Source organism: Tachysurus fulvidraco, chromosome 7 (assembly GCF_022655615.1).
Source record: "Tachysurus fulvidraco isolate hzauxx_2018 chromosome 7, HZAU_PFXX_2.0, whole genome shotgun sequence".
In the NCBI taxonomy this organism is placed as follows: domain Eukaryota; kingdom Metazoa; phylum Chordata; class Actinopteri; order Siluriformes; family Bagridae; genus Tachysurus; species Tachysurus fulvidraco.
The window spans coordinates 4,128,612-4,148,025 of NC_062524.1; the positions used below are offsets into that span (position 1 = coordinate 4,128,612).

At 39.7% G+C, this 19,414-nt stretch overlaps 2 protein-coding genes across 6 annotated transcripts in view; both read right to left on the reverse strand.

Moving 5' to 3' along the window:
* LOC113662768 (immunoglobulin lambda-1 light chain-like) overlaps positions 1–3,479 on the reverse strand; it is a 7,284-nt gene extending 3,805 nt beyond the window's left edge. For 2 of the 5 annotated variants that reach the window (XM_047815679.1, XM_027177857.2), the window contains exon 1: positions 3,274–3,471. The gene's annotated coding sequence lies outside the window, so the exon portion shown is untranslated. Of the gene's footprint in view, positions 1–3,273 lie in introns of all 5 variants that reach the window. The other 3 variants (XM_047815678.1, XM_047815681.1, XM_047815680.1) reach the window with 3 other exon arrangements.
* Positions 3,480–4,325: 846 nt separating this feature from the next.
* thbs3b (thrombospondin 3b) lies at positions 4,326–18,531 on the reverse strand. Its single transcript, XM_027177855.2, has 23 exons — positions 18,286–18,531; positions 16,610–16,816; positions 15,900–16,153; positions 13,925–14,027; positions 12,803–12,829; positions 12,053–12,135; positions 11,857–11,908; positions 11,556–11,704; positions 11,010–11,147; positions 10,635–10,709; positions 10,348–10,500; positions 9,612–9,722; positions 9,409–9,516; positions 9,159–9,318; positions 8,400–8,518; positions 8,225–8,277; positions 7,947–8,140; positions 7,200–7,378; positions 6,807–6,855; positions 6,527–6,723; positions 6,233–6,405; positions 5,619–5,758; positions 4,326–5,106 (listed from the first exon to the last, which is right to left on the reverse strand). Exons 1-23 carry the CDS (start codon positions 18,371–18,373, stop codon positions 5,045–5,047), a joined length of 2,874 nt encoding a protein of 957 aa, XP_027033656.2. The 5' UTR covers positions 18,374–18,531; the 3' UTR covers positions 4,326–5,044.
* Positions 18,532–19,414: the final 883 nt, after the last annotated feature.

The window sequence follows — 19,414 nt, forward strand, 5'->3', positions numbered from 1 at the left end:
TTCCTCACACGGAGCTTTCCCTGATTTAAAGGGACAAATAAACAAATAATAAAAAAAACACTTTAGGGGAGATTTATTTGGGAGGTCATTAGATGTCCTCTACTCAAATTATCATCTCCATTAATTATGAAGAGGATAGTGGGCTGATAGATGCACAATGTATAAGGTAAACACGGTCAGTTTCTTTAAAATGAGTTGAATTAATGTATTCAATTAAATTAAAATTAAAAGTAAATTCTTTAAATATAAATGCCTGGCTTTTTATGATGTCTGTAAATTAAAAAATGTAAAAATATTTTTACAAACTTATTTGAAAATTGTTTGTTCTTTGTTTAAAGTATGTATTTAGAGTTGCTTTACTAAAAATAAGAATAAAAATAACAAAAAAATTAATAACTACAAAATTATAACTGTAACGTTCTTCTTGCATATGGGGAAAAAAAAGAAATAATTTAAATGAAAACTATTCAAAAGTTAGCAGTGTTAAGAATAAATAAAACCAAATGCAGCTGAGATTACAGGAGTGAACAAAATAGTAAGCATAATAATAAACATAATAATAGTAAGTGATATGGTAAATAGACTTTATATGGTTCAGAAATATTTGCCAACACACAACAGTCAGGACTTAAAGTTTGACTCAGTAAAAAAGATAAAATAAAGATATTAATGAATTAATGAACGAATGAATGAGCGAATAAATAAATAAATAAATAAACAAAACATCAAACATTCTCTCTAATAACAAAATCTTTAAGCCAATAAGAATTTAAAAACCCTAAAATTACTGCAATTAACATAATACTGAAATCATGAGGAAATGCAGTAGACATGCGGTGAGAAATGTTACGGTGCAACATGTGAAAAAATCTGACAGCAATTAAACTGTTTCTTGTCTCCCTGACTTTATTGTGAATATTTTGGGTTAAACTGACTGTTGTGTACATCACCTTTATTACTAAACCTACTCAAGGTTGGCTCCTCATAATCCAAAAAAAAAAAAAAATGAAAACATTAGTGCTGGGAAGTGAAAACACTGTTGTGTGTTAAAAGCTCCTGCTGTTTACCAGACATTCAGCTCTGGTGCTGTGTTTCTAACCACATGAACCTTCACACCTTTAGCTTTAACTCACTGTGGTTTTTAAACAAAGCACAACCAGCACTTAATAAAATATAACAAGCAGTGACATATAAAAGCATTTATTTTACACTGTAGACTCCTTCATGATGATGATGATGATCATTATTAAACCGTGCTTGTAATCATATATCGTCTATCATAATGTATATCTTATGCTTTATATATGCTTTAATTCTGGATATTTGCTCCTACACTGTTACATTCTTTAAAAAAGAAGCTCCTTGGGGTTCTTCATAAAACCTTTTACTCCAAAATTGGTTCTAAGCAGCTCTAAGTGTGGAGCAATTAAACATTTCTATTAAAGCATTTCTATAATCCAAAGAAGGTGAAATCATTAAGGTGCCATTACTTTTGGAGTTTGATCTCTGCAAGATGTTTTGAAAAAAATGTGTTTATGAATGAAGCATTTTACAAAAAATAAAAGCGTTGATAAAATTTGGGAAAGAATTCAAAGTGAAATGAGGAAACTACAGACAATTTTGTTGTTTTTGTTGAAATCAGTTATTACTTGGGTTTGAATTTAAGGAAGTTTCTATATGTATATTAATAATAATCAAACCTGGATTTAAACTTATCTTTTTTTATTGAGTGATTTTTAAATTCCAGGTATAAAGCGAGTGATAAAGCTACTTTAGTTTCTGCACTAAACCACTTCATTTAAAACAGTAGGATGGCTGACTCGGTTCTTTGGCTGTTTATTAGCGGAAACAGAAACCTAGTGGTTGTAGAGCCGGAAGGTTTCTCTATAAGGGACCAACTAAGTGCTTTAAGGTTCTAGGTTCATTTATTTATCATTAGTTAGTGTGGTTTCTTTATTTGTTGCTCAACTTCCTTTCAGATCAAATAAAGGTCATGTTCTTTAACGGCTCATTCTCGCCACATGACATCCTGCTTTGTTGTTGAGTTTTTCAGCTCGCCTCATTCTAACCACACGGCCTCAGGTGAGCGCAGCTGGAGTTTGCAAGAGCATCACACATCCTCGCTTTATCTCAATGTGCTGCTTCACAGAAAAGTTGCTCTAGCTGCAGGTCCAGCAAAGGGACATTGGTTGTGTTTAGTAATGGTAAATATACCAATATATTACTAATATTACTGTGTGACGCTCAAATGCTAAAGTGACAAATGGAGGAGAACAAAAATACATGTATAAATAAAGTATAATGTTTTTAACGTGCTTATAAAAACTAATAATAAAGATGATTTATATTCAGTTCAACTTATCAACTTTTCAACCATTGATTAATTATTTCATTTTGGAAACAAATAATGAACAGAAAACTTTATCGCTTCTGGTTGAAAGCAGTGCTTCCATGTTCTCTGGTGCAGATCAGATCAGGTCCAGACTTGTGTACTGCGCTTCCTATAAAAAAGAAAACACAAAATCGTAATCACATCTCATTATAGAGGTTATATAAATTAGCAGGAGGTGGAGATGATCATATCCTGTCTGTGTCTTCACTGTGTTTATTTCACTTCAGCATCGTGGCTTATTTGTGAATGTCTAATCTGGAAAGAGAAAAAGGGTCCAGAACCGGGGTCTGAAGTGTACAGTGTCACGATAGGACAAAGACGAGTGTATTGTAATAAAGCATTATTACGTCAAGTGAGCGCACGGTTTCACTGAATATCGGCACGGCTGTGAGGTGACTGCGGGCCGAGTGCCGTAGCTAATCATGCTAAACCTTGCCGATATTCAAAATAAACTAGAACATGAATGAAATATTTGCATGACAATTCTACAAACAATAAATTAATATAGAGCGAGGGACAATTTGGACATAATATGGTTAAAATTTTGGTGATGGATCAGTAATGTACACTCCCAGTTACTCCTCAGATCTTATGGTACAGCTTTATTTTTGTATTTATTATTTAGTTATTTATCATCTTGATAAAATAATTGATTATTATTAGACCTCCACACCATCGTATCACCTGGACACTGAGTTTGGTGGCTGATTTCATTTCCCAGGTTGCACCTCCACCGACAAACAAATGAATCGCTCCTTTAGCATTACTGTTGTGGAATAAGTTCATATTCATGGGTTTATAACAGCAGTAATACCAGTGAACCATATGAACGGATCTCCAGCTCCATTACTGAACTCATGGCATGACAATAATATTCATACCTGCTTTGTGGACCTGGACTTCTTTTTTCTCTTTCCACGTCGGGTTCCTCTCCTGGTCCTTTCCTTTTTGTTACACTCTTTAGGTTGAGTTTCAGCCTCAGTTTCAGCTTCTGCCTCAGGTTCCTCCTCAGCCTCTGCTTTAACTACTGCCTCAGCTTCTGCAGAAATTTTTGCTCCTGCCTCTGATTCTTTGTGAAGTTCTGCTTCCACATCAGCTTCTTCCTGAACCTCCTCCGCAGCCTTGGCTTTAACTTCAGCCTCAGCTTCTGCCACAGTTTCAGCCTCTGTGTGTGTGTGTGTGTGTGTGTGTGTGTGTGTGTGTGTGTGTGTGTGTGTGTGTGTGTGTGTGTGTGTGTGTCAGTGCGTGTGTGTGTGTGTAAACTCCCACATCCAAATGTTTAACTGATTATTTCCTTAAACAGTGTTAGTTTCACAGAATAAACTGTTAAAGTTGAACAAATCCATGCTGTGATAGAGACAGTACACACACACACACACACACACACACACACACACACACACACACACACACACACACACACGTGCACACACAAACATACACACAAGGAAATCAGTCTTAGCATCATAACACTACTACCATTACTACTACTACTACTACTACTACTACTACTACTACTACTACTACTACTACTGATTATTATTATTATTATTATTATTATTATTATTATTATAAACATTGGAGTGTAAAGTTGGCCAAATAAATCATTAAGTTTCTGTTAAACATCCATCTGTACCAATGAAGAAGCTCTACACTGGATTATACTGAAGCATTGACACTGACACTAGAGTTTATAAAACATTTTTTATTTAATTATAAAACACTGAATTAATTCAAGGGGGCACGGTGACTTAGTGGTTAGCACGTTTGCACCTCCGGGTACTCCGGTTTCCTCTCCCGGTCCAAATACATGCATGGTACAGTAGGTTGATTGGCATCTCTGGAAAATTGTCCGTAGTGTGTGTGTGTGTGTGTGAGTGTATGAGAGTGTGTGTGTGTGTGTGTGTGTGCCCTGTGATGGGTTGGCACTCCGTCCAGGGTGTATCCTGCCTCGATGCCCGATGACGCCTGAGATAGGCACAGGCTCCCCGTGACCCGAGGTAGTTCGGATAAGCGGTAGAAAATGAGTGAGTGAAAGAGAGTGAATTAATTCATTAGAAACTAACGTGACCATGAGGAAGTGTCAAATAGCAACAAAGGAAAACAAAAATTTAAATATTTCGGCACTTCTTATGTGAGACATTATCATGTGACACAATTTTATTTTGTTAACAAACAAAATATATTAACATATTAATTACATTTTTAATATGTAAATTCCTTTTATTTCATTGGTTAGCAGGGGAAGTGGGTGGGGCTTGTAGGGTTTCCAGTTTGCTAATTCACAAGACCTGGATTACATGGAGGTAAAACTCATGTACATATTTATTATTTTCTGAGATACACACACAGGAAGTGTATCTCATGGTGTTGTGTAGTGTGTGTGTGTGTGTGTGTGTCGACGATATTGTGCTTTAAACTAAAGAGTTTTTCACTGTGTAACTTCACTGATGTAACATCAGCATATGGGCATACGAGCCGTCCTCAACGTGAGCTTCTCCGGACTACTGGAGTTAACAGTAGAAAAAAAAACACTGTCTAGATACACAAAAACAGGAACACACACACACACACACACACACACACACACACACACACACACACACAGTAGACTGTGGTAACTTCAGGTTATGTTTAAACACGTGGATTTGTCTATGCTCCTGTCCTGAGGTTCAGCTGTTTGTGGTGGAGGTAAAAATCATCTGGGATCGTATCTGATGAGAACACACACACACACACACACACACACACACACACACACACACACACACACACACACACACATACAGTGTTAGCTGTATTCACATAATAGATACACAATATGACCACAAAAAAAACCCACTGGCATGAAGTGATGTCAATGAAAGGTAGCATCGAGATGCAGCTTCAGTTTTTCTCAGCTCTGTGATGTTCTTATGTCCAGGTTCCTCTGGGTTCTACATAAAACCCTGATGTTCTGTACTTGGCCAGTAGAACACTTAGAGAGCGATAAACCTTTTATATCAAAACCCTTTAAAGTGCTGTATCTCTAAGCTCAACTCTGTGTTCAACAATCTGTGGGATGTTTTGATGATGTTATGAAGCGAGTGATGGAACCATTCTAGGAGGTGAAGGAGCTCATAAGCTTCCTCGTTCTCTACATTAGTAACACTACACTGGAGATATCTTATAAACAAGATTTTTTTTAACGTTATATTTTTTGGACGCATCAGTTCCAGGAACTTACCGTTGCAGCGATAGCCGAGATTGGACCAGATAATGTTCTCCTGTGAGAAGCAGAAAACACCCAGACGTCCTCCTTTCATCGAGGTGTCGATCACCACGCCGGAGTCAGCGACTAGAGCGGTGCCTTCATACAGACGCATTCTGAAGACACACACATTTTAAAAGTATCTGATATTTTGTATTGAGGTGCAGATTAGACCATCAGACACTCAGGACAGTTTCATCTCGGTATTAAACTCTGTACACACACATCTCACTAGACGTGTCTGCTGGAGCTCTTTTCTTTATTTAACTTATTTATTAGACTTTTTTATTGGACATATTTATTTGCTTTGGATATTGAATTTGTCTTTTTTTTTATTATTATTATTATTATTTTTATTATTTGATTTATTCATTTAATTTGTTTTGGGGATTTATATTTGTTACTTTTTTTTTGGATTTGTTTTTTTTATTTTATTATTTGATTTTATTTGATTTAATTTGTTTAATATTTTTTTGTTGGTCTTGTTTATTGTTTATTTTATTTGTTTGTTATTTAATTTGTTTATTGGACTGTTTTTATTTTATTTTATATTCGTTTTGTTAACTGGACTTTGTTATCTTGATTCCTACCTGATGTATCCGACCTGCGGACGATGACTGAGGCTCCAACGGTACGACGTTTTATCGCTCCATCCTACGTTCCTGGGATCCTTCCAGAGCAGCGTCACCTCTCCGTGTGTGTCGCCGGTGTGCCACAGTGCGTTACGCAGATGCTCACCTGGACCTGTGCGAGACTTGACGGCCTGAGACATGGACCGGTGGAGAGACAGGAAGAGAATGCTTAACATTTAATCACAACATCAGAACGTTATTTCACCATAAAGGGGGGATTTAGTGAAATCTGGAGTGACCTGGAACACTCACCTTCAGCTGCAGGCCCGGTTCAGCCAGCGCAGTGAACGGCAGGTTCTGCCAGTACGTCTGCTCTGTCTGCTTCCACATCACCACATAGAAGCTGGACGAGTCCTGATAGGCGAAGATGAAGCCCACGTAGTCGTCGTCCGTCATCGTGTTCACGTGGAAAGTTCCCTCAAAATCCACGCCGTTGAACGCTGTGTAGCCTGGGGAAGAGGAAGAGGAAGAGGAGACAAGGTGATGAAGGCTAGATCAGTGCCATCTAAAAATATGAGACAATGAGACTCACCCACAGCCAAACCGGGGTCACTGTTCATTGTCTGTACGATCTCCATCCCCTAGATCAGACAGGAAGTGTTATACACATTAACATGAGATCAGACAGGAAGTGTTATACACATTAACATGAGATCAGACAGGAAGTGTTATACACATTAACATGAGATCAGACAGGAAGTGTTATACACATTAACATGAGATCAGACAGGAAGTGTTATACACATTAACATGAGATCAGACAGGAAGTGTTATACACATTAACATGAGATCAGACAGGAAGTGTTATACACATTAACATGAGATCAGACAGGAAGTGTTATACACATTAACATGAGATCAGACAGGAAGTGTTATACACATTAACATGAGATCAGACAGGAAGTACATGAGGCCAGGAGTTTACCTGATTGAGTACCACCCAGTTGGGATCGATCTGGGAATCTCCGTGCGGGTCCAGGATGACTGTCTGGAAGGCTCGGAAGTCTGTCATGGTGATGTCAGCGTTTTCAGGACAGGCGTCCATCACGTCACTCACTTTGTCATTATCAAAGTCGCTCTCACACACGTCACCCACTCCATCAGCTGAGGAGAGGACGAGAGGAGGAAAAAGAATAAGGGAATAATTATCTCAATTTACTGTGGAGAAAAAATCTATCTATCTATCTATCTATCTATCTATCTATCTATCTATCTATCTATCTATCTATCTATCTATCTATCTTTTTTCTTTGTGTGTGTGTATGTGTGTTTGTGTGTGTGTATGTATGTGTGTGTGTTTGTGTTTGGCTGTGTGTGTTGTAAGAGGTGTGTCTGTCTGTGTGTGTGTGTGTGTGTGTGTGTGTGTATGTGTGTGTGTGTGTGCGTGTGTGTGAGTCTGTGTGTGTGTTTGTATGTGTTTGTGTGAGTCTGTGTGTGTGTGTGTGTGTTTGTGTGAGTCTGTGTGTGTGTGTGTGTGTGTGTGATTGTATGTGTTTGTGTGAGTCTGTGTGTGTGTGTGTGTGTGTGTGTTTGTGTTTGTGTGAGTCTGTGTGTGTGTGTGTTTGTATGTCTTTGTGTGAGTCTGTGTTTGTGTGTGTGTGTGTGTGTGTGTGTGTTTGTATGTGTTTGTTTGAGTCTGTGTGTGTGTGTGTGTGCGTTTGTGTGTGTGTACCGTCCGAGTCTTTCTGGTTAGGGTTGGGTATGAGCCTGCAGTTATCTGGCCCAGGATAAGAAGCGTCTGGAACCCCATCGTTGTCGTCATCATCGTCACAATCGTCTCCAATGCCGTCGTTATCCGAGTCAACCTGAGAGCTGTTGGGGATTTCAGGGCAGTTGTCCCTCGTGTCCTGGAGACCGTCGCCATCACTACACACAGTTAGCAGAGTTGAGGTGTGTCATAAACTTTAACACAAACTAAAAAGAAGCCTGGAGTTTAAGTGGGAAACTCACGTGTCCTGGTTGGTATCACAGATGTCTCCCACCAAGTCATTATCAACATCCGACTGCCAACAGAGATGTTACAGAGTTTTCCATTTACTAGTAAAGACAAAACTACACAAGGCATATCATTTTAAACCAATAAAGCACTCAGAGTTGTTTGGAGTTTATAGAAGTAAGCAGACACCTGAGTGGGGTCGTTGACCTCAGGACAGCTGTCACACGCGTCTCCCACTCCGTCGTCATCGCGGTCCGTCTGCATGGCGTTGGGGATTTTCGGGCAGTTATCCAGCATGTTGGGGATTCCTGTGAAAAAATCATGAGAATGTCCGAGAAGCGAGAAACAAAAGAAACAAATCAGAAAACATGACAACAATTCTGACAGAAATGTTATGTATAGTTTGTAAATAGAATTCTTAGCTCTGATTGGATGAGACATATGTCACTCAAGGTATACAGTTTTCTGATTAATTGTTTTATTTTCTGATTTTATTATTTGATGGAAGCACTATTAGAACGGGGAGGCACGGTGGCTTAGTGGTTAGCACGTTTGCCTCACACCTCTAGGGTTGGGGGTTCGATTCCCGCCTCCGCCTTGTGTGTGTGGAGTTTGCATGTTCTCCCCGTGCCTCGGGGGTTTCCTCCGGGTACTCCGGTTTCCTCCCCGGTCCAAAGACATGCATGGTAGGTTGATTGGCATCTCTGGAAAATTGTCCGTAGTGTGTGAGTGTGTGAGTGTGTGTGTGTGTGTGTGTGCCATGTGATGGGTTGGCACTCCGTCCAGGGTGTATCCTGCCTCGATGCCCGATGACGCCTGAGATAAGCACAGGCTCCCCGTGACCCGAGAAGTTCGGATAAGCGGTAGAAAATGAATGAATGAATGAATGAATGACTATTAGAACACGGTGCTATTTTCCGGTGTAACAGCTGGTCATGTGACTCATACCGTCTCCATCAATGTCGTTATCACAGCTGTCTCCCACGCCGTTAATGTCCGTGTCCCGCTGATCTCCATTTGGGACATTTGGACAGTTATCACACGCATCACCGTACGAGTCAGAGTCTGAGTTCTGCTGGTCCTTATTGGGCATTAGACGACAATTATCCTGCAGAAATACACTCACTTTCAGTCATGATTAAAACTCGGTTTTCTCTGCTTCGTTACGCCATGATCACTGAGATAAATGCATAACGACCTCCATGTTCTTTATTCCATCTCCGTCCGCGTCTTCGTCACACTGATCCCCGAGACCGTCGCCATCCTTGTCCTCCTGACCAGAGTTCGGAGTGGATCCACAGTTATCCTAGAAGATTGTGACAAACAAACAGAAAGACAGAAATAGAGTTAAATAAAGGAATAAACAACAGTAATCTGAAGATAAAGGACGGACAGACGAACCGCTCTGCAGTGTTTATCGTTATCGATGCAGGGAAGCGCTTCATCTGGATAGCCATCGAGGTCAGAGTCGACACCGCAGATGTTCCCGTTCCCTGCAAACCCCACGTTACACTGAGGCAGAAGTAAAATAGAGTTTGTGGAGAAGATTAAACCACCAGCAAGAGGAGAAAGAATCTGTTAAACTGAGCATATGAAATAATAAAAAAACTGTCAATATATCTTGAGACTGCTAAAATGATATTTTGATTAAAGGTAATATTACTCAGACTTTCAGTTTTTTAACTTCACCAACATTACATTTTTAATTTTTATTGTGATAATAACAATGTTAGCGTCATGTCACATTTTTACCTTAAAGTCCATCCACACTCAGATGTCACTGAATAAAAACTGGGTCACATTGCAGATGAAATAGATGTAAAACTTCCATTTAAACATAACACAAAGCCCCAGCACATTATATCCATAATAAAGCACACTGTGTCAGGGACAGCTGGGAAATTTCTCCTTTTGACCACCAGAGGGCGCCCAAGACTTCACCTGTTTTCCATTTCCCCCAATTAATCTCTCTCTCTCTCTCTCTCTCTCTCTCTCTCTCTCTCTCTCTCTCTCTCTCTCTCTCCTTTTAGTTTAGTGTGTTCTAGAATGATAACATATTTAAGAACAAAAACCTGATTAAAAGTTTCCAGAGTTTTGTACTGGACTGAGCCATGACCACATGACACCGAGTTCTCACCACACAGGAGACGTCGCTGCCGCGCTCCATCACACAGTGCGCGTTGACGTCACACGGATCGTAGCCAAGCAGATCGCACGGTCTCCTGAGAAAACAGCCCGACGTCTGATTCCCCACGAAACCCGACTTACACGGACCGCACTGAAACGAACCCTGAGACACACACAAACAGAGTATCTGCATTATCGTTACCGAACAGTCAGTTTTTAATGACATGCTCTTATGTTTAAAATGATGTCACAGAGCTAAGAACAGTCAGACGTAGTGTTTCATGAGTGTTAAATCACCGCTGTGTTGATGCAGACGGAGTTAGGGACGCAGGCGCCGGTTTGTGCCGCACACTCGTCTATGTCCACACACTCCTGTAACACACACACGCATACGAACACACAAACAAAATCAGGGGAGTGGCCACATGGTTGCTACAGACTGCTAGCTGCAATCGTTTAAATAAGAGTAATAAGCTTCATGATCAAAGGAAATTATAATAAAAAAATAATAATAAATAATAAATAATAAATGTATTTATTGACTCATGTCACCCCACCTCTGTCCTCCCCCCATCCTCTTTACCACCCCATGTCTAACGCACCCCTGATCTTGATGAATGGACTTGAGCTGTCTGACTCTTCTCACGTTAAAGAAACACAGACAGATCAGACCTGTATGTGGTTCCGGGCAAAATCCATGCCGACTCCACTCAACTCAGGCCCAGAGAACCCTGGTGGACACGACTCACAGCGGAACCCCTTCACACTGTTCATACACATGTGAGGAGAGAAACATGGCTGTGCCTCACACTGAGAGAGAGAGAGAGAGAGAGAGAGAGAGAGAGAGAGAGAGAGAGAGAAGAGAGAGAGAGAGAGAGAGAAAGAGAAATGCACAATAATAATGCAGATAAAACATGCGTGTGATTTGTGTGATGTGCGTGTGTGTGTTTTAGAGGAAACTTATTGATGTCTTGGCAGTGTGTGTTTGTGTGTTTTAGAGGAACCTCATCATTGTCTTGGCAGTGTGTGTGTGTTTTAGAGGAAACCTTTTGATGTCTTGGCAGTGTGTGTGTGTGTGTGTTTGTGTGTGTGTTTTAGATGAACCTCATCATTGTCTTGGCAGTGTGTGTGTGTATATTTTAAAGGAACCATATCAATGTCCTCGCAGTGTGTGTGTGTGTGCGTGTGTGCCTGTGTATGTGTGTGTTTTAGAGGAACCTCATCAATGTCCTGGCAGTGTGTGCCATTGCCTGTGGTTCCTGCAGGACACGAGCCACACCGATACCCTGGAAACTCCAAAACATCCACACATGCAACACCGTCATAACACGGCTTAGACTGACACCGAGACTGAGGCTCATTAAAACCTGAGAGAAACAGAGATAGATAGATAGATAGATAGATAGATAGAGAGAGAGAGAGAGAGAGAGAGAGAGAGAGAGAGACTGACCCTAAACATTTTCTCCTTTCTCGATTTGACTCTGCTTTATAAGCGATATTAGAGTTTCTCATCACTCACCACACACTTGACACTCCAGGATGGTGTTCCTGATTAAAGACATCTCCTTGGTCTGAAATGAAACAACAATGCAACACAAATCTGTTACACAATTATTACATGAGTTTTCTATTTCAACTTCACCTGTGTGTGTGTGTGTGTGTGTGTGTGTGTGTGAGAGAGTATAGGGTGAGTATCTTGTGTGTGTTGAGCTCACCATTTCTCTCATGTCTTCTCGCAAATTGCCCATAATCTGATTGAAGATGATCAACTGACCAATCAGAGCCTTAGTGTGATCACCTGAGCAGAGACAAGAGGAAGATGTAAAAGAGAAGAAACAAAGAAAAAAGAGAAATCATTTCATGAACAACTACAGTCCTGTTTAATACAATTAAAGCAGTTAATAAAAGTATAATACAAGTGTAATAGCAGGTGGAATATAGGTATAATTCAGCTGTAATAATAGGTGTAATACATCTGTAATAAAAGTGTAATACAGATGTAATAGCCTGCATAATAAAAAGTGTAATACAGGTGTAATAGCAATGTAACAGGTGTAATTCCAAGTGTAATATCAGGTATAATATCAGGTTTAATATCAGGTGCAGTGTGGATGTAATAGCAGTTGTAATACAGGTGTAATAACAAGTGTAATAAGAGCTGAAATACAAGTGTACTATATGTGTGATAGTGGTGTAACAGGTGTGATAACAGGTGCAAAACAGGTGTAATAGCAGTGTAACAGGCATAATAACAGGTGTAATACAGATGTAATAGCTGAACAGACAGGTGCAATACAAGTGCAATAAGTGTGATAGCGGTGTAAAGGGTATAATACAGGTGTAACAGTACAAGTAAAAGCAAGTGCAATGATGTGTAATAGCAAGTGTAGTACAGTTGTAATTGCAAAAGTAATAACAGCTGTTATACAGATGTAATAACAGGCTTTTATCACAATGTTACTCACCCAGCAATGTGTTAATGTCACTGCCCACTGCAACACACAACCAACACTAAATCAGTTAATCCACATACATCACAATGACCAACTGAACATAATAGATTACATTAAATTACATTGCATAGTTAAAGTTCTCTCTCTCTCTCACACACACACACACACACACACACACACACACACACACACACACACACACACACACACACACTCTCTCTCGCATGCTCACATGTGTGTAAATGATCAGAGCTGAAGTAGAGAAGTGGATCAGAGTCTCTCAGTCATACATCTGTCCAATGAATAAAGAAACATTACTAAGGTTTGTAATATGAATGTGGTTTAAGTTCATGAGTGCAGTACTGCACATGAGCAGAAGAGGGCAGCATTTCAATCAATCAGCACGGAGCAGTGAGTACAGCTGTAAATACACGGAATGTACATTCACTCCTTGTGCTGTACCTGTGTTGTGTAGTGTTGTTCATACCTGTGTTGTGTAATGTTGTGTGTGTACCTGTGTTGTGTAGTGTTATGTTTGGATCTGTAAGTTGTAGTGTGTGTACCTGTGTGTTTATCTGTGTTGTGTAGTGTGGTGTGTGTTCCAGTGTTGTGTAATGTTATGTGTGTACCTATGTAGTGTAGTGTGTGTACCTGTATTGTGCTAGTGTATTGTGTGTGTGTGTGTGTGTGTGTGTGTGTGTGTGTGTGTGTATACCAGTTCTGTGTAGTGTAGTGTATTGTAGTGTATGTAACTGTGTTGTCTGTGTAGTGTGTGTGTACCAGTTCTGTGTAGTGTAGTGTGTAACTGTGTTGTCTGTTCAGTGTGTGTGTACCAGTTCTGTGTAGTGTAGTGTGTAACTGTGTTGTCTGTTTGTACTGTGCAGTGTGTGTACCAGTTCTGTGTAGTGTAGTGTGTGTAACTGTGTTGTCTGTTTGTCCTGTGCAGTGTGTGTGTACCAGTTCTGTGTAGTGTAGTGTGTAACTGTGTTGTCTGTTTGTCCTGTGCAGTGTGTGTACCAGTTCTGTGTAGTGTAGTGTGTGTAACTGTGTTGTCTGTTTGTCCTGTGCAGTGTGTGTACCAGTTCTGTGTAGTGTAGTGTGTGTAACTGTGTTGTCCGTGTAGTGTGTGTGTACCTGTGTTGTGTTGTGTTGAGTCTCCCTGCAGTGAGCAGTCAGTGAGGAGCCCAGCTTTAGGGAGAGAACCACCAAGAGCCAGCTTTAAAGACTCCACTGAACCCTACACACACACACACACACACACACACACACACACACACACACACACACACACACACACACACACACACACACACACACACACGTATGAGTTTTACTAAGTACAGAATCAGGAATCAGGTATTTGACACACATTCACTTTCACATTCACGTTTCTTTAACATTCCAGAGATGGAAGGAGTCTCCAGTGTCATTTAATAACCAGTCATATAACAGAGATAGAAATAAATAAAATATAATCACTCCTAACGAGAGAAAAACAGTCGGGTCTTTTTATCTTTACACGTCTCATTATATTTTAGACATTTCCAGTTTTAAACACACAAATAAATAATTTAATAGATATTTCCAAATCTTCACTGTTGGATACACGATCTGATTTCTGATATCTGATGTTTCTTCTCTGATCCACTTTCTGCTGATATCACTAGCTTATATAAAGGTCACGATGGTGTTTGAGCTGTTAAAAAGGGTCTCAATTCTCCTAAACAGGTCACGAGGACGTGTGTGCTGTCTGAACTGATTTGAAACCAGAGAGGAAGATCAAAAGATGAAGCGAGATAACAGAACAAAAGCTAAGAACATTCACTTCTTATCTCAGTCCTATAACTGTCGCTGCTCACATCCGAGCGGGACGACGTTTCCCACCGTCTCTACGGCTCTGTTGTTTATCAGCTGGACTTTTAAATTGGAAGAAGAAAAAAGTATGAATAGTATTTCCTGAGAAATGACGAGACAGATACAGCTACAGGACGTTTGTAACGGTTTATTAAATAGCGGTTCAGAGTTCACAGCAGCCGTCTCGGTCCTGTAACTTGTGCTTGAGCTTCTATAGAAAAACATTCTCAATGACAGCAGTGAAACCTTGACTTGTCCATGTCTTGATATATTTGATGTGGTGAAACATAAACATGCCAGTGCCTGGAGTTCCTGATCTATAAGCAGTCATTTCTTCACCGGCTATAAAATCTATATACAGTACGTAAAGATAAAATCCAACAATACAGCTGGTGATGTTAATGATGTTACTAAATCTAAAGCGTACATATCTGTTAAGGTTACAAAGAAAGGAAAAGAAAGAGAGAGAGATAAGGCAGAGGGAGAGAGAGAGAGAGCGAGTGTGTGTGTCTGTGTGTGTGTGTGTGTGTGTGTGTGTGTGTGTGTGTGTGTGTGTGTGTGTGTGTGTGTGTGTGTGTGTGTGTGAGTGAGTGAGTGAGTGAGTGAGTGAGTGAGTGAGTGAGTGAGAGAGTGAGAGAGTGAGTGAATGAGAGAGAGAGAGAGAGAGAAAGAGAGAGAGAGAGTGAGTGAATGAGTGAGTGAGTGAGTGAGTGAGTGAGTGAGTGAGTGAGTGAGTGAGTGAGTGAGTGAGTGAGTGAGTGAGTGAGAGAGTGAGTGAGAAACAGGCAAAAGGAAAGAAAGAGAGAGGGACAGAGGAAAAGAGATGGGGGCAAAGAGAGAGACAGTCACTGAGAGAGACAGACACAGAGAAACATTCATAGAAATATAGACAAATAAAAAAATTCTGAATACATTCGGAACATGTATTAACATTCTGAAGTGTTAATCTCTGTGAAAGTTACAGATCTACATTTGACTGTTACGAACTGAACACTAAAGATTCCTTCCATAAAAGTTAAAGAACAATCGTCTCTTTACAGAACACACCACAACACAGAGTTTTGTAATACAGGCCCTTGTGTAAGGATGACGCATCAGAACAGATCAGCATTAATATAACCCTGAGGTGCAGCTACTAGAAAACTAATCAACACCTTCTGACCAATCAGAATCCAGAATTTAACATCACCTTGGTACAAACTGATCTATTCACTCAGGTTCAGATTCAGTTAAAGACAATTTCTCAGACTCACACCTGCATTCGGGCGAAATTCCTTTCTCCGCTACGGACCTCCACAGACTCCACCTTCTGAGGCAGCTTGGCCAATGAGGGCAGCCCGTGGGCGGAGTCAATCAGACGACAGTTAATGTAGAGCTCAAAGCTGATGTGGCTCTTTCTGAGTCCGCCCACTTTCAGGATGAGGGATTGGCTCCGACCGTCAGAGAGGGCGGGGTTATGCAGATTCAGCGAGTGGAGCTTCCCATCAGAGCGCAAATATCTTACTAACACTACAGAGGGACAGACAGACAGATAAACAGAGAGAGAGACAGACAGATATACAGATAGAAAGACAGACAGGGAGAGACAGACAGGCAGAGAGACAGACAGTGGAATATGCAATGACAGACAGGCAAAGAGACAGACAGATTGACAAAGAGAGACAAATAAAGGAACAGTGATTCAGACAGAAAGAATGACAATGGAGAGACAGACAAGGGGACAAAGAGAGGAATGAAAAGACAGGCAGACAGAAGAACAGAGGGACAGAAGGACATCAAGAGGCAGGTTGGCAGGGTATAGACAGACAGATGCAAGAGGGGGTGGAGGGACAGACAGACAGTGACAGACATTAAGTTTGATGTAGATATAAAAAAAATAGTATAGGATGGAGTGTGTGTGTGTGTGTGTGTGTGTGTGTGTGTGTGTGTGTGTGTGTGTGTGTGTGTGTGTGTGACTCCCATTACCTTTAGTGATCTTGCCGATGACGGTGATCTCCAGGTATTTCTTGCCGTCGTCTTTGCCGTAGATTCCCAACAGCATACCTCCCAGTTTAGGTGGGAGACGGAACGTGGAGGTCACAAACACTTCCTTCATTTTCTCCAAACCTCCCACCAAATCCTCCACCGCCGCCGCCATCCGAAGGCCACCACTCAACGCCAACGCATCGATTACTGCAGCCGAGACGTGGAGGTTACCGGCACCAGTACAGATAAACTGTAACATTTACACTGTTCTTATCTACAAATACTGGAGTACAATAATTACGTACTCTCCAGCGTTCACAGCTTAACTGCCATACATTTCTCATGAGCATGAAGAATATGACACTGCTAGAAAAAAAAGCTCTTGAAGATTAATCTTTTAAAGCTAGCAGTATTTTATTACAGTAACCACTGAATGTGTTTGAGGGTGGAGTTTTTGTTCAAACAGCGATCCTTGAGCTGTAAGACAGCAACACTACCTGCTCGTTACAGTAACGATTTCATGATGCTTTTGAATCTCTATTTCATCATTTTGATGACATTTTTAACTTGCATGTTGAACCTTTTGGCTTTCCATACTGATATAAACTGTAAATTCAATTTATTCTAGTGAGAAATTATTCTACTCTAGAAAGAAAAAATGGAGGACATTCTATAAGGAATCATAATCGATTATATAAGGTTAATAAAAGTTAATAGGTTAATAAAGATCAGTCTTACAGAATGGGTCAAACATCTTCCTTAAATGTCATATTTAACATTTGTTTGTTTGTTTGTTTGTTTGTTTGCAGCAAAACTCAGCAGTTTTCTTTATGAATTTCTGTCCTAAAAGTGGTGTAATACAGTGTTTTGTTTACTGACACACCATCATTTTTGTATTGTTGTATTGTGTTGTAATATTGGAAAAGTGATCATTTATAAGACTCACAAATAATAAGAATTAACACTTGTATCAGGAATTTGTAGAATAATAAAAACAAAATTACTTATAAATAAAATATACGTGTAGCGTATATCACACACACACACACACACACACACACACACACACACACACACACACACACACACACACACACACATATACACACATATACATACACACACGCGCGCGCGCACACACACAGACAAAACCGGTTAAAGAGAAATGATCTTAAAAAATCTTAAAGAAATGATCTAAAATTAAGAATAAATAATATAATATACAATAAGTGTGGGAATAAAAGAGAATTAGTGTTATTACATGTTAAATGATTAAGTAGCAAAGAAAAAGGGTAAAAGGGAGAACAAACAAGAACAAATAAAAACAAACAAACAAAAAAAAAAACCAAACAGGCTTAATAATAAATAAATCCATTATATTTCTTAAACCCAGAGGTTATAAGATTACAATACTATGTGTAATGATATAATAAGATGAGTTAATAAACCCAGACAGGGGATATGAACTTTATATTTAATTCTACACGATATATAATTCATTATGTATGAATTCACATGCTTCAGCATTTTTTTTTATTTTATTTTATTTTTTATAATTTGCTCACCAAGTTAACTCTGTGCCTTAAATGTGCAGATTTAATATCCTAAGACAATAATGCTAAGGTGTTATTTCAGGGTGTAAAGTGTGTATAAAGGTGTTGTATTGAAGATCCTACCTTTCATTTCCGAGCAGTTTGTGGGATGAAAAATCAGCGCCACGTGCAGAAAAAGCATCATTTTCGAAAGTAAAGTCGCTCCCTCCATCCTGCCGGAAAACAGAAACGTTTAATGAATGAAAAAGGGCTCAAATCCTCGTTTATTCAGAGCTTTCTGAGGTTTGGAAGCAAGAACAGCACAACTCAGTCTGATCTGAGCAGGGTTGTGGAAGGCCATAAGGGACAAAAACACGGCAAATTCAATTCCCAGTCATGTTCAGAGATATGAAGTAGTGTGCTGTCAGGTAGAGTGTAGCTAGAGTAGATTTTATTCTTTGACTCAACAGGCTTTCTTTCTCTTACATATACACACCCTGTGTTACATGAAGGAGTGGGAGGAGTTTCAATAGTCATTAATGCATAAAGCTTCATATAAACCTTATGATTCATTTTGTGTGATCGCGAATCAGTCATTCAGGATGAAACAAATCAGGATGTAACAATCAGGATGTAACAATCAGGATCCGGATTTAAAACATGAATAAAATTAAAAAATAAAATAAAAATAAAAACAGACACATGAGCTTCAACCTTATGTCAAAAAGTTATGTCATTTTGTTTTGGCAGCTTTAAAATGAAAAAGTTGCACGCAGAAATGTTTTAAGAGCATTGAATATTCAGGATTTTACTCAGAGACACTTTACCATATCAGTGATTATGCAGTTTGCTCAGTTTCCACTTTATGTCTCTATTTAATTCTGGGATGTGCAGCTACACGTGCTGTCAAAGCTGCCGTTATAGAAAATTGACCAATCAGAATGAATGTTAACTACCAAATGGTCAAAACCATGCAGCAAACACAACATTCAAACTCAAACAGCATATACAGCACACAAAACTCACCAAATGACTGAATGCAACTTCAGATTTGCTAGTTTTAAAACATCATCCCTAGATACATGCCTTAACATTTGCCACATATGACACATTACTGAATAGACTAGCACTGATTCGTCACATCGGCAGCATTTGCTGTCCTGGATTTAAACGGTCACTTCTCTCCTCTAAATTAGAAACAGAAGCTGAGCCTGAGGGTATGATTAATGATGTCCAGACGGTGAGACGACAAACTCTGTCAATCAATTTACCG